This window comes from Pygocentrus nattereri, chromosome 23 (assembly GCF_015220715.1).
Source record: "Pygocentrus nattereri isolate fPygNat1 chromosome 23, fPygNat1.pri, whole genome shotgun sequence".
In the NCBI taxonomy this organism is placed as follows: domain Eukaryota; kingdom Metazoa; phylum Chordata; class Actinopteri; order Characiformes; family Serrasalmidae; genus Pygocentrus; species Pygocentrus nattereri.
Window position 1 is genome coordinate 31,795,534 of NC_051233.1, and position 15,129 is coordinate 31,810,662.

General features: G+C 40.7%; 1 protein-coding gene across 1 annotated transcript in view; it reads right to left on the minus strand.

Annotated features, from left to right (window-relative positions):
• Positions 1-3,786: 3,786 nt before the first annotated feature.
• The window catches only part of gpr83 (G protein-coupled receptor 83), a 15,892-nt gene continuing 4,549 nt past the window's right edge, over positions 3,787-15,129 (minus strand). Inside the window, exon 4 of the mRNA XM_017682797.2 lies at positions 3,787-8,926. Coding sequence (XP_017538286.2) covers positions 8,449-8,926 — 478 coding nt within the window. The 3' untranslated portion in view covers positions 3,787-8,448. The remainder of the gene's footprint in view (positions 8,927-15,129) is intronic.

Below are 15,129 nucleotides of genomic sequence, written 5' to 3' on the forward strand. Positions count from 1 at the left end.
TTACCAGTGGTGAACATTAACAGTGGTGGACATTGACTTTCCCACATTGGGTGAAACTCTGATGTTGCTCTAGTTTAAACTCTGACATGAAGCCTGTAATGAGCTTTATTGTGTTTTAGTGTTTCAGTAAATTCTTCAGTACACTGTAAAAAATGAGAGGTCAATTCTCTACAAGTTACACTTCCTACAGTTTTTCCACTTGTTTTCAAAGATCTATGAGTCAGAGCAGACCTGGCATCAGGGGGTCATTTATGCCCCACTAGCCAACCATCATGCCTCACTGAACTCACTACTGCTTATTTGTGCTTCTGTAGGGGCTAAAACAGTCAGCTAAAACACTCAGAGTGAAAGAGAGCTTGCATGCTGCCTCACGGGAACGAACGAAAGCTTTCACTGATTGGTGTCTCCAGACAATGGAGCCTATTCCACTCTAAAGGCCATTATGTCCTTCAGCAATTGTGTTTTTCTGATTGTGTTTTTCCACCATGATTTGGGTTTTTTTCCACTGTGGATCTTAGAAGAGAAACCAGAACCACAGGCCTGATTTCTGAGCTTCCATACCTGCACTTTTCCACTTATGATGGGAAATCCTAAATGTGGATCATTAGAATACGACCCTTTAGTCCATTACTGGTTGTTTGTTATTGGATTAGTCTGTGAAACTGTAAAACGAAGCTATTTCTTGATTTTTTTACTCTGACAGTAACAGGACCAGAAACAAGAATCAGCCCATTTGCCGTTTTTCAATACTGCGTTTTAAAATAAAAGTCAATTGAACCAAAGGATGCACGGACCATTCAATTGTTGGTGGAACAAAATTGTAACCTAGCAGCACAATTTATTTAATTGGAATGAAATTCTCTATGGATCAATATAAACACTTGTATGAGTGTAAGAAGCAGCATTATGGGTGTTAAATGCCTTAGGGAGAGGTAAGAGGGTTAGAATGGTGAAGCATCCTCAGTGGCCTGTAGAGCTTCAGTGCTGAAGTGCTGTTGATTTTTTTTTTTTTACGAGGATTACTTTGAGACACTAATCCCATCTCAGAGCCTTTGATTACAGCCCTACACTATCAGCCTCTAGATCAGAGAGAGCAGGGACCAGTAAAGCATGTTGCTCTGATAAATATATGATTGTAGCTTCTAAATGAATTTTTAAGCAATACCTTCAGCAGACAACGCTGGAGAGACGCACGCAGGAGAACTATCCATAAATCATCCAGCAGAAATCTAACAACATAAAGTGAACTATTGTATTTTCAGACTTTTATCCATAGGCATTTCAGGCTTAGCTATTGCTTGGATCCAATTCTATCACCCTGACAGACAACAGTTTAGCTCCACTTACTCAGGGAGTGCCCCAAGGTTCTGTCCTGGGCCCCATACTTTTTATATTATACATCTCCCCATTAGGTCAGATCATTTGAAATCATGGGCTTAAGTTTCACTATTATATGGATGATATCCAGATCTACATTAACACTACATCCCCCCCAGTCTCAGCTCAGTCAAAGAGCATGCATAAAAATCCTTCAAAACTCCAGTTGTGTAATAATTTCCTGAAACTAAATAGAGGCAAAACTGCAATCCTGTTAGTCAGGCCCAAATGCCAGGCTTTCCAGTCTCACTGTGCATAGTAAACCAGTAAAAGCCAGATCTGGGCTTCAGTCCTAGTTCTTACATTTGAGCAACACTAGGTCACCAAGTCACTCAGACTGCATTCAGTCATTTGTACGATACTGAACACCTCCACCCTCTGCTCAACAACGCTGTTGCCAAAATGCTGGTAAACACCTTTGTTTCCCATATTGAACACAGGAAATCCCTCTTTAATGGTCTCCCTGTTAAAGTGCTCAGTCGTCTTCAGTTCATCTGAAAACTCAGTAGCCGGAGACTCCATCAACTTCATTGGTTACCATTATCTGCCCCTATCAAGTACAACCTTCTCCTGCTAACTTTCAAAGCTCTCATGAGCTTGCCCCATATACCTCAGTGAGCTCTTTCATCTGTAATGTCCATCGTGTTCCCTCAGACCTTCCGGCACTGGAGTTCTCACAGGTCTTTTAGTGCTTCTGCTCTTATCCTCTCATTCTCCCTGGTATATGTCAGTCTGAATATATGTGCCCAAATCATATGGCAAATTATTCAAGCACTCCAACTTTATTATTTTGTTTTCCTCCCATTCAGCTTTATTTAAAGATGGAGCCAGAAACTTTTATTGGCTTTTTTGACATCTGCATTGTTAGCTATTCGAATTAGTGAGTGCTGCACTCCGCCAAGGTTGTGCCTTGTCTCCAGTCCTGTTTGTGATATTCATGGCATAGTCCGGGTCAGTAGGGCATTATGTGTGGAGGCCAGAGGGTGGCGTCTCTGCTATTTGCAGATGTTCTTTCGGGTGGATCAGATGGATGCCTTCAGCTATCACTGGAGCAGTTTACAGCTGAGTGTGAAGCTGCTTGGTATGTGGATCAACACCTCCAAGTCTGAGTCCATGGTCCTAGCCTGGAAAAGGATGGCATGCCCAGTCCAGGTAAGGGGAGAGGATCTCCCCCAGGCCGAGGAGTTTAAGTATCCTGGGGGGCTTGTTCAAGAGTGATGGGAAGAGGGATCATGAGATTGGCTGCAGGCCGGGACAGGCAGCAGCAGTAATGCACTCACTGTACCGGACTGCAGTGGTGAAGAGGGAGCTGAGCCATAAGGCAAAGCTACCTGCTTACCGGTCAGCCTACATCCCGACCCTCACCTCTGGTCATGAGCTGAAGGTAATGACCAAAAGAATGAGATTGTGAATTCCTACAGGCAGCGGAAATTAGCTTTCTCTGCTGGGTGGCAGACAGTCTAGTGATGGGATGATGAGCTCAATCTGGAAGGATTTTCCTTGACGATCTCTTATCAGTGCTGCCTACTGCAGCCTTAAAGCTTGTACTTCTTAATGAAAGTTCTGCATGATTCCTACTGAGTACCAAATGAAGGCACCAGATAAGGGGTGATTATAGAGGAGAAGGATAATGTGGGGGTTTCGCAGGGAAAGGTGCCCAGCTGGAATTGTCAATTACACAGCTTTCCAGAGCAGCCAGGCCAGTGCCTTTAAGCTAATGTTGAGTTTTTAAAGGGCAGCGTAAAAATAAAAAATGCAGTCTGATTTTCAAGGAGTCATTTAGAGGACAACAGTACAAGGTTCATGTCATTCTGTAGCCACCGTCATGTCCAGCTGGACTTCTCTATGAAAAAAATTATGAGGATTTTTGAAAATTTCCATTGTTGCTCCCTGTATTTTAAAAAAAAGCTTTATAAAAGTATGCAAAAGTATGCACCCCTGGTGAAATTACATGATGTACATTTTCTATGTGTAACTTATTGTTATGAACATTTTCATGCACTATTACTGTTTAATTTGCTGTATTTAACACCCTGGATAAAAATATTGTGGCAGGATTTCTGTTTTCTGTTTTATTTTTTGGATATGTTGAACTTGGGAAAATGAAACTTGAAAAGAAATGCCATATATTTATGTGTACTTACTGTAAAGGGTTCACGTTTCACTTAGAGAATCAACTGGATGTGGAATTTGAGGGGGCATGCAAAGTTTTGCATACAACTTAATACGTGCTTAAATCATTCGCACTGAAATGATACGGCACGAAAACGCTGTTCGTTTCTCCAGTGAAGAAAAGCAGCTTTGATGCACATCCTCTATCAGGTCCATCCAAGGAGATGCATCAGTCTTTTAAATCTACACTCCAGTAAACTTAGAACTGTAAAAAACCCAAATAAGACAATGTGGCTTTTGAAACACGTGATTTATTGGACTTTTTTTCTAATCTCTTCAAATCGAAGAAAACCTTTTTTTAATTGACAATAACACAGAAATATAACACATTGTAACACATTATTTTATGGAATCATACAAATGCACAGATAAGTTTGCGCTGTATATAAAATAGCTTTTTTCCCACGCATGACTTTATGACATTTCACTCGATGAGAAGCGCAGAAGCAACTGCAAAGCGATATTGATGTATTCAAAACAAAGGAAAAAGAAATTCACAACTGGATAAAATGGATTTTGCTTAAAATATGAATGCTTATTTAATACACCATATACACATAATGAGAAACTGTAGAAAACGTCCCGTTTATATCACAACACCTACATTTAGAAGATCCAAACTCAGATTATCCATTTGAAATGACTTTTATTTTGTAAAGGTGTGAAAGGTCACACTGCAGCTAAAGTTTTTAAGGTATAAACATCCAAATTAAAAAAGCTGAAGCTTCAGTTTAACACTGCCATCTAGCTACGTTAACACTGCAGCCTACAGCTACACATGGTTCTTCAAAGCTTATTTAGTAGAAACAATGGTTCTATGTAGAACCATGAACATTCGAAGAACATTTGCATGCTTGAGTGGTTCTCTGCATAGTGAAATGCTTCTTCAGACTGAAGGAGAATGTGTTGTACGTCGTTCGGTGTGGCACCAAAAATGGTTCTGCTATTGTTGCAAGCTTGACATTCTTACAATAGCAGAACGTTTTGTTGGTGCTATCACTGCGAAGTACCATTTCACCAAGCAAGTGGTTCTATGTAGAACCAAAGAAACCTCGACGAACCATCTTTTTAAGAGTGCACCATCTTTTTAAGAGTATGGCTCAAGGGTTTGTGCGCGTTGTGTCTACCGTGTTGTATAGATTACATGACATAAACAAACATACAAATAAATAAATAAAAACAGATCCGTACTTACAGTTTGACCATTCACAGGCTTAAAATATTATATATATTTTTTTTTTTTTTAGAAATGACAGTTTTCCGTTAAGTTGAATGGGATTTTTACCAGCATTCTGCAAAGCTTGTCCAACCTCACAACAGCAGCTACAGAAGAACACATCTGAATGAAGCGCTTGCCACCCAGTTCACCCCATACAGTTATGAACATTCTTAAATTAGAGCAAACATTGAGTTTTGTAACTTCACTCATTCCAAGCTCAACGCACTGGAGCACAAATTGGGTCACAGATTCTCCTTTTGTCCCTCTGAGAGTATCTGTTTCTTCCCCTCCGTTGCAGCCATGTGCCTTTGTTTTCTTGCACCATGTGCTTTTGTTGTTGTTGTTGTTGTTGTTGTTGTTGTTGTTGTTGTTGTTGTTGTTGTTGTTGTTCTGCATATCCTCCCTGGTTCTGTTCCACCCCTCATTAGTCCCAGGTGTTTCCTGTTTCAGTGAAAATCTCTGTCCAGTCTGAAGCACAGCGCTCTAATAAACTCATTTCTCTCATATACGCCTTCTTTTAACTAACTGAATATGACTCTCACTATAAGCCATTGCAGTCTCATTTTAATTAGTCAGAGATTTTTTGTTGTAAACAAGTTTGTATTTGATCAACACTAAAACGTTCATTTGGTCATCAGCATTGTGCTACAAGACGTCGCTCACTTGACGCTGAGAAGGTAAGCACAGTCTCTTAGATCCACTCAGGTAATCTCATCAACAGAAACATGGGCCAATTCACATCCACAGGTGACCTCAGGTGCTGCACTGTTCTGGGACAGGTTACCTGCACTAGACTGTGTAGTTCTCTGCCTGTTTCAGTTTAAAAGCTGCATACGTGACTTCTATAGAAGTTGCAAAGACATTTTTTAAAAATATTACATTTTATGGTAATTACTAATAACAATCTGAGAAACTGTGGAATGTGCAGATTCCCAACTTTCAATCCAAAACACTTGTGTACGTTAAAGAGGAGACATTTGATAATGGTTTGAATTGGATGACAAGTTTTTTACTTTTTTTCTTAACTAATCCAGCCAGAATCCCACTGCAACCAATTTTGACACCTTTTTGATGAACTCTATGTCCCTATGTTGCATCATTCTTTAATAAATCTAATGAGTGATTCCCTCCAGTCCCCATTTTGCAACTAATATTTTAAATCTAAAAACTAATCCAGCCAGAAATTCATTTCAGTCTTAAGCAATGAGTGAAGTTCTGGCTCCTGTCTCCTTTAGGCAACCAAATCTTTTTAAACAAATGGAAGATAATCCGTTTCTTTTCCCCACTGCACAATCCGTAGAAACAAACGAACGAAGTCCTGTCGATACCGAATGTAAATCTAGTGTGAATGTGCCCCATTATATAATTACATCATTACTAACATGATCAAATTACTAAACTAAATGCATGGAAAGGTGAACATTTTAACTCTGGACTTCTAAGGGTTGACTTCTCAACTGAAAATGGCATATTAGCACAGATTTTAGCACGGATCTTCTGCATCTGTCAGTTTTTCCCTGTTTTTCCCATTTTTTAAGTGATGGCTATTTAGCGATTTCTTTTTGTTCTTTACTCTTCCAGGTAAAGATGAAGTTGCCCAGCACTACTCGTCCCCTATGCGAGCACCAGAATGTGAACTTTGATGCTATGTTGATTTCCATTTTTGCGGAGAGTTTAAAAAAGTTATATAAACTAATAAGAAGCTACAGCTATTAGCGTGTATGCTAGTGGCCACATGGGGGGTTTTTACTCTTATTTTCACTCTCGATGGAGAAGAATAAGCGTTGTTTGACTCTACCCATGATTTTGTGTGAATGTAGACATTTGCCAGTCAGTAAGCTAGTTGGCAAATAAGGTAGCTATCAATATTAATCTAGTTAGCTAGATGCGTTATAGAGCCATAAAATGACCAAAAAGGCCAAATAAAGGAAAAAGATGTAATATTCACAGCAATTATTTAAAATGTACCCCTGCCCCCTCCTCCTCCTCAGACTCCAAGCTCATGAGAGTTGGTCCCCTGCATGGTCCCCTCCACCCACTCTGTAAGGCCCTTGAGCACATAGCTAACTGGATGGTACAAAACTTTCTACAGTTGACTAAAGAGAAAACCTGGACAGAATTATTTTATTTGGGAATAGGAATGAGAGGCACAGTCCAGCTGCCGATCTGGACTCCAAAACCCTAAGATCCACAGAACTAGCGTGTAACCTTGGTTTACTAATGGACTCTGACCTTAAGTTTTAAGCAGTCGTGACAAATCAGCTTGTTATCACTGTAAAAACTTCGACTAGATCAGTGATTTTCTGTCTGAAGTAGACCTGGAGAAACTCATCCACGCCTTTAGTTCTAGCAGGATTGATCACTGTAATGGTCGCCTAACTGGACTCCCAATAAAGACAATCAAATGGCTTCAGCTGGTTCACAATACATCTGCCAGAGTCTCACTAGGAGTAAAAGAGAGAACCCCCCATTTAGCTACTATACTGCTCTTAAATGGAATCAGTTTTTAGTTTCTATCCTTTTAAACTAATCCGAATGATCTTTGCATTTTCTCTTTTGTAAAGCACCTTGAATGATCGCAGGGAATGAATGTGAATGGACTGCTCTTCCAGGAATCATTCCAAAAAGCACCTCGGAATATAAAAATATGGGCAGGATAATTTTATCAGCTAATTAATAGATAGTTAATAATCGTTAGCTAATAATAGATGAAAGCCAGAAACCACTCTAAATTTGTATTTGATTTCAATTCAAAACAGGCGTTAAGTAGAACTTTTTTTTCCAGTGTCATGAAAAACAATTTTTTTTCAGTTTTTAGTCTGTCTACTCATTACTTTTAACACAGCTTCTATACTTTTTAGGGTACTCACTTTAAGCCTTCTAGTAGGCAAGTCTGTAAACCTTCAAAGTTCAGTTTTAGAAGTTGGTTTTGCACTCGTTTCTCGAGTTCTGAGTAACCCTCAGTGACAAATTTCAGTCTCTATTATCTATAAAACCCCACTCCCTTTCCGACGTCCAGGCTCAAATCCAAATGTCCGTCCTTTCTACTTTGAGAAAACATTTAGACGACATAAGTTGAAGACAACAGCACTTTGGGTCTGAAAGGATGTGTAGCTGTCAAGAAGAACCTCACCGAGAAAAAAATCAAACAGAAATATTACCTCAAAAGTGAAGGAGCTCTACTTATTGGCTGTTCTGATTGGAAATGAAATAAATGAAGGGCGGTCTCTGACTTTTGAACAGTACGGTGCACTCAATTCTTCATGGGTTCTTCAGCAAAGACAGTGGTTCTATGTGGAAGCATGAACACTCAAAGAATGTGCATGCTTTCGTGGTTCTTCTCTCTTTACAGACCAATTTTTTTGCTAAACAGAATGCAATCTCCATCAATCTGAAGAACGACTGAACAAAGCCTTTTAAGCTTGCACACTGTTCTTTGAGTAGTCATGGCTGTATATATTTTCTTTACTAAAGAACCTTTGAAGAACCATCTTTTAAATAAATAATTACAAATACCATCAGTAACTTGGCTGACATTAGTACTGCCCAAGCTAGTGGTCGTTTGGAAAGTGTGCTTGCTAACCCAGAATGCTCAATCAGACCGTTGTTGATGTTCCGCCGATCAGACAGGCCGACGAATCCGAGTTAAGTAAGCGGACGAAAGTGAGACAGCGCCCCCTTCAGGTCTCCTGGTTGGCGACGGCCTTCCCCCTGCGTCCGATTAACGGGAGCGACCTGAGCTCGGCCCTGAAGTTGTGGTTGAGCCAGCAGTAGATGAAGGGGTTGTAGCAGGTGGAGCTCATGGCCAGCCAGTGGAAAGTGAAGTACACAGCGTTATTGGCCTCGATGACTTTGCTGGACAGCAGCACCACGTAGCAGTTCAGCGGAAACCAGCAGACCGCGAACACCACCACCACTGCCATCAGCATCTTCATGGTCATCTTCTTCCTCCGCCGGTGCGCCGTGCTCTGGGCCAGAGTCACGTCGCCGATGGCGTTCCGCATCCACAGCTTCTTCGCCACCACAGCGTACGCAATGGAGATTATCGCCAGGGGCAGCATGAAGAGCAGGACAAAGGTGGTCAGGTCCAGATACTTCCAGAAGAGATCAGACGGTTGGGGAAAACTGGGCAGGCAAACCATTCGCACTCTTCCGTCACTGAGAAAGAGGGACAAAAACAGAGGAACATGAAACATCTTCTCCTGACCTGTTAAATTCGTTTCATGTTTCCAGCTGCAGTGATTTACATTTGAGTTTGGAAGGAACTGCCGTCTGATTTCTCTGAGCGGCTCTGTGCTGTTAGCTCAGAGATGGAGCCGTAATGTAAGAGCATTTCTCTAAAGCCCTTGAGACAGAACTGCTGAGAGCCAAGCTCACTGAACACAGCAGGCTCAGTTGGTTGTTTATCTGACAAAACGATCACCATCCCTGCCCTACTGACCGATCAATCTACAGCACAGCAGAGGCAGAATCACCACTCCACGGAGAGGGAAAAAACAGAAAGAGAAAGAACAGTAGACTCTAAAAAAGATGGTTCTTCAAGGGTTCTTTGGTAAAAATTTGTTCTATATAAGCCATGAATACCCAAAGAACCCTTGATGAAAGGGTTCTAAAGAATGTGCTGTAGATGATTCTATACAGAAGCAATTTGAAAAGGGTTCTGTATAGTACCCAAAAGCTTGGCATCATAACAATAGAAGAACCTCATTAGGTGCTATAGAGAACAATTTTCAAAAAAGTTCTATATAGAACCATGTACAGCACATTCTCCATAAATCTGAGGAACCGGTTCATGGTGCAAAGAACCCTTTAATCGTGGAAAATGTTAGTCGAGTGTTCGTTTTTGTATACAAAACCCCTTTCTTTACTAAAGAACCCCTTAAGAACCATCTTTTTTAAGAGGGAAGTAGAGAAAGAAAGCAAGAAGGGAGGAGAGAAAGAGAGAGAGAGGGAAAATAAATGGGGAGAAATGCAGATTGACAGAGCTAGAGAGTGAGAGACTGAGAGAATGAATGAGACAGAGAGAATGAGAGAGAGACTCAGTTTATATCACAATACCTACATTTAGAGTCGGTTATTCATTCAGCCTAATGAGAAACTGTAGAACGGACTCGGTTTATATCACAATACCTACATTTAGAGTCGGTTATTCATTCAGCCTAATGAGAAACTGTAGAACGGACTCGGTTTATATCACAATACCTACATTTAGAGTCGGTTATTCATTCAGCCTAATGAGAAACTGTAGAACGGACTCGGTTTATATCACAATACCTACATTTAGAGTCGGTTATTCATTCAGCCTAATGAGAAACTGTAGAACGGACTCGGTTTATATCACAATACCTACATTTAGAGTCGGTTATTCATTCAGTCTAATGAGAAACTGTAGAACGGACTCGGTTTATATCACAATACCTACATTTAGAGTCGGTTATTCATTCAGTCTAATGAGAAACTGTAGAACGGACTCGGTTTATATCACAATACCTACATTTAGAGTCGGTTATTCATTCAGCCTAATGAGAAACTGTAGAACGGACTCGGTTTATATCACAATACCTACATTTAGAGTCGGTTATTCATTCAGCCTAATGAGAAACTGTAGAACGGACTCGGTTTATATCACAATACCTACATTTAGAGTCGGTTATTCATTCAGTCTAATGAGAAACTGTAGAACGGACTCGGTTTATATCACAATACCTACATTTAGAGTCGGTTATTCATTCAGTCTAATGAGAAACTGTAGAACGGACTCGGTTTATATCACAATACCTACATTTAGAGTCGGTTATTCATTCAGTCTAACGAGAAACTGTAGAACGGACTCGGTTTATATCACAATACCTACATTTAGAGTCGGTTATTCATTCAGCCTAATGAGAAACTGTAGAACGGACTCGGTTTATATCACAATACCTACATTTAGAGTCGGTTATTGATTCAGCCTAACGAGAAACTGTAGAACAGACTCGGTTTATATCACAATACCTACATTTAGAGTCGGTTATTGATTCAGCCTAACGAGAAACTGTAGAACTGACTCCGTCTTACTGGAATTAAATATTTATGTAATCCGACAGGAGAGGAGGTGCTACACGCTGAGATATTAGCACTGCTCTGCTGCCGTCGTGAACACAAGGCCCATATCTTACACCACTGCCCCGTCTCCAGTGTAATGTTGTAATTATACCACTTATTCTTTTTTATTATCAGATTTTGAGACAGTTGTGACATAAATACAGTGGGTTGCAAAAGTATTCATACCCCTTGAACTTTTCCATATTTTGTCACATTACAACCACAAACATAAATATATTTCACTGGAATTTAATGTGAAAGACCAACACAAAGTGGTATACAATTGTGAAGTGGAAAGAAAATTATACATGAATCAAAACATTTTTTACAAATAAAAAACTAATAAGTGCGACGTGCAAAAGTATTCAGCCCCCTTTTCCCTGAGTGCAACCAATTGCATTCAGAAGTTGCCTGATGACTGCTAATGACTCAAAAGGGTCCACCTGTGTGTAATCTAATCTCAGTACAAATACAGCTGCTCCGTGACGGCCTCAGATGTTGGTTAAGAGAATATTGGGGAGCAAACAGCATCATGAAGTCCAAAGAACACACCAGACAGGTTAGGAATATGGTTTTGGAGAAGTTTAAAGCAGGCTTAGGTTATAAAAAGATTTCCCAAGCTTTGAACATCTCACGGAGCACTGTTCAATCCATCATCCGGAAATGGAAAGAGTATGGCACCACAGTAAACCTGCCAAGACAAGGCCGTCCACCTAAACTTACAGGCCGAACAAGGAGATCACTGATCAGAGAGGCAGCCAAGAGGCCCATGGTGACTCTGGATGAAATGCAGAGAGCCACAGCTCAGGTGGGGGAAACTGTCCACAGGACAACAATTAGTCGTGCACTACACAAATGTGGTCTTTATGGAAGAGTGGCAAGGAGAAAGCCATTGTTAAAAGAAAACCATAAGAAGTCCCGTTTGCAGTTTGCCAGAAGCCATGTTGAGGACACAGCAAACATGTGGAAGAAGGTGCTTTGGTCAGACGAGACCAAAATAGAACTTTTTGGCCACAAAGCAAAACGCTATGCGTGGCGGAGAAATAACACTGCACATCACTCTGAAAACACCATCCCCACTGTCAAATATGGTGGTGGCAGCATCATGCTCTGGGGGTGCTTCTCTTCAGCAGGGACCGGGAAGTTGGTCAAAGTTGATGGGAAGATGGATGGAGCCAAATACAGGGCAATCTTGGAAGAAAACCTGTTGGAGTCAGCAAAAGATTTGAGACTGGGGCGGAGGTTCACCTTCCAGCAGGACAACGACCCTAAACATAAAGCCAGAGCTACAATGGAGTGGTTTAAAAAAAAGAATATTCATGTGTTAGAATGGCCCAGTCAGAGTCCAGACCTAAACCCAATTGAGAATTTGTGGCAAGATCTCAAAACTGCTGTTCACAAACGCTCTCCATCCAATCTGACTGAGCTTGAGCTGTTTTGCAAGGAGGAATGGGCAAGAATTTCAGTCACTAGATGTGCAAAGCTGGTGGAGACATACCCTAAAAGACTTGCAGCTGTAATTGCAGCAAAAGGTGGCTCCACAAAGTATTGACTCAGGGGGGCTGAATACTTTTGCCCGTCGCACTTATTAGTTTCTTATTTGTAAAAAATGTTTTGATTTATGTATAATTTTCTTTCCACTTCACAATTGTATACCACTTTGTGTTGGTCTTTCACATTAAATTCCAGTGAAATATATTTATGTTTGTGGTTGTAATGTGACAAAATATGGAAAAGTTCAAGGGGTATGAATACTTTTGCAACCCACTGTAACTAATCAACCGGTAGATTTGTTTATCCTTCTCAAAGAAAAACAGCTTTGATCTTGTGTTGCTGCATATAAATACTACTAAATGAACGAATGCATCACAGATGTTTACACGGTGTTTACAGTGGATACACCAAGCCTGCTGGTCAAGACAAAACGGCAGGCTAATCAGCTTATAGATTCCCTCCACCGTGGATTAATTTCTTAATCGTTTTTGTCTCGTTTGTGTTTTGGTGAAAGGCGGCTGGTTCAAACACATGATTTAGGATGGAACAGGATGCAATATGACATACATAAACAACAGGCTTATCACTTCTGAATAAATTCATGGCTGTTATTTTTAACAGCTTGATTTCGCTGCTACGTTACAGGCGGAGTGATCATTTATTGAAGTGATACTTTTTTAATCCCACAACCGAAATTCCACCTCCACCTTTAACCCATCCGTGAAGTGAAACACCACATACACACTAGTGAACACACACACTAGGGGGCAGTGAGCACACTTGCCCAGAGCGGTGGGCAGCCCTATCCACAGCGCCTGGGGAGCGATTGGGGGTTAGGTGTCTCGCTCAAGGACACCTCAGTCACAGACCGTCGGCACTGGGGATCGAACGGGCAACCTTCCGGTCACAGGGCCGGCTCCCTGACCTCTGGCCCATGGATTGTTTTAATCCAGAGGTGTTGGAGACTCATATAATGCCTCTCAGCCTATCTCACTGCAAAGGACCACCTAACTGGTGACCACCAATTCCCACGTTCCAAAATCATTGCAGTTGCATCACCACCTATGGATGAAGGTGTCAGTTTTTTCTGGCCTGTCAGTTTTAAAAGAATGCCAGCTCCCTTTAATCTAGTTTTTCTTGTTTTGAGTTCTTTGTGTTTTCCAAGCCCTGCATTGTTTTAGTTTTCTGATGTTGACCTTAGCCTGACCAACAACTAAAGCCTATTTTACAAAGACATGTACTAAACCAGCTGACTTTTTACCTCAAAGCCGTGTTTGGCATTTTTGAACTTTCCTCACTCAAACTCAAAGCCGTGTTTGGCTTTTTTGAACTTTCCTCACCCAAACTCAAAGCAGTGTTTGGCATTTTTGAACTTTCCTCACCCAAACTCAAAGCAGTGTTTGGCTTTTTTGAACTTTCCTCACCCAAACTCAAAGCAGCGTTTGGCATTTTTGAACTTTCCTCACTCAAACTCAAAGCAGTGTTTGGCATTTTTGAACTTTCCTCTTTTTCGCCATGTTAACTCGCCGTAGCAATTAAAGGCACATGACTAACCAGCTGCCGGGCTGTTCAGGTTCAGAATTAACCTCTTACATCTCAGGCTTGGCTAATTATTCAATAACTTCATGGACTACAAAGCAAATTGATGGAACTATTTTTAGATTTAAAGTGTATCTTCTGTTCTGATTCTGCTGCCTCCTTGTGCTTTGCTGGAACAACGTACGCCAGAGTGGTCAGAGTCTGTCTACACGGTGAGGAGTATGATGCTATTCTCTACAGCTTAGGTAGCGAATCTGTTTAGAGACACTCATTTCTACATCAACGCAAACGGTCTAAGATATCAGAATGGATTTGGGGAGCAAGATCAATAGAGTGGGTGAGTTCAATCAAAACCACTTTTCTATCATTTCTTTTCTCTTTCACTTCAATTTCTTGGCCTTCCAGAAGAAGCAATCATCTCTGGGCTTTTCTAGCAGCAAAACAAAATTCCCAGCCTGTTTCAAACATTGACAAAATAATAGACACTTGTTATGACACCAGCTCAGGCAAAAAATGAGCACGAAGAAAGCTTCAAGCGGAGAAGAATGGGATGTGAGAGACGGAGACAGATGGTCTGGTTTTCATGAGAAAACAACTGTAATGCCGCTGGACTTTTCAGGAGAACACCATCTGCAATGGTTTTCCATTCAGCCAAAATCAGGCCAGCAATCAAGTACTGGTGAAATAACTGGAAAAGCTGAATGGAGGTTGATAAATTGTGCAGGTGGTCTAGAGTTAATCTACTGACAGTGGTCAGTGGTCCAGTTCAAAATATGTTATAATGGGGCACCATTGTTGTTTTGGAGATTCTGTGTATTTCTATATTTCACAGAACGTTCTCATACCTGAATCTGTCTGATCTGATATTTGAATGTTCCAACACAAAACAAGCATTTTGCCTTTAAATAAAGCAGCACTGTGTCAAAGGAGTCTGACATTTTTCAACTTTTCCCACCAAAACTCAAAGCAGTACTTGGCATTTTTAAAATGTTCCCACTAAAACTCCAAGTTGTGTTTGGCATTTTTAAACATTTCTAATCCAAACTCAAAGCAGTTATCCAAATGTATTCATTTTTCATACCAAAACATGAAGCAGTTTTTGGCATTTTTTAACTTTTTTTATGCAAATTCATAGCAGTGTTTTACATTTTAACACCAAACTTGAAGCAGTGATTTGCATTTTCTAAATTTTCCCACCCAAACTTTTAGCAGTGCCTGTGTTTGTAACGAGGAGCGATGATGAG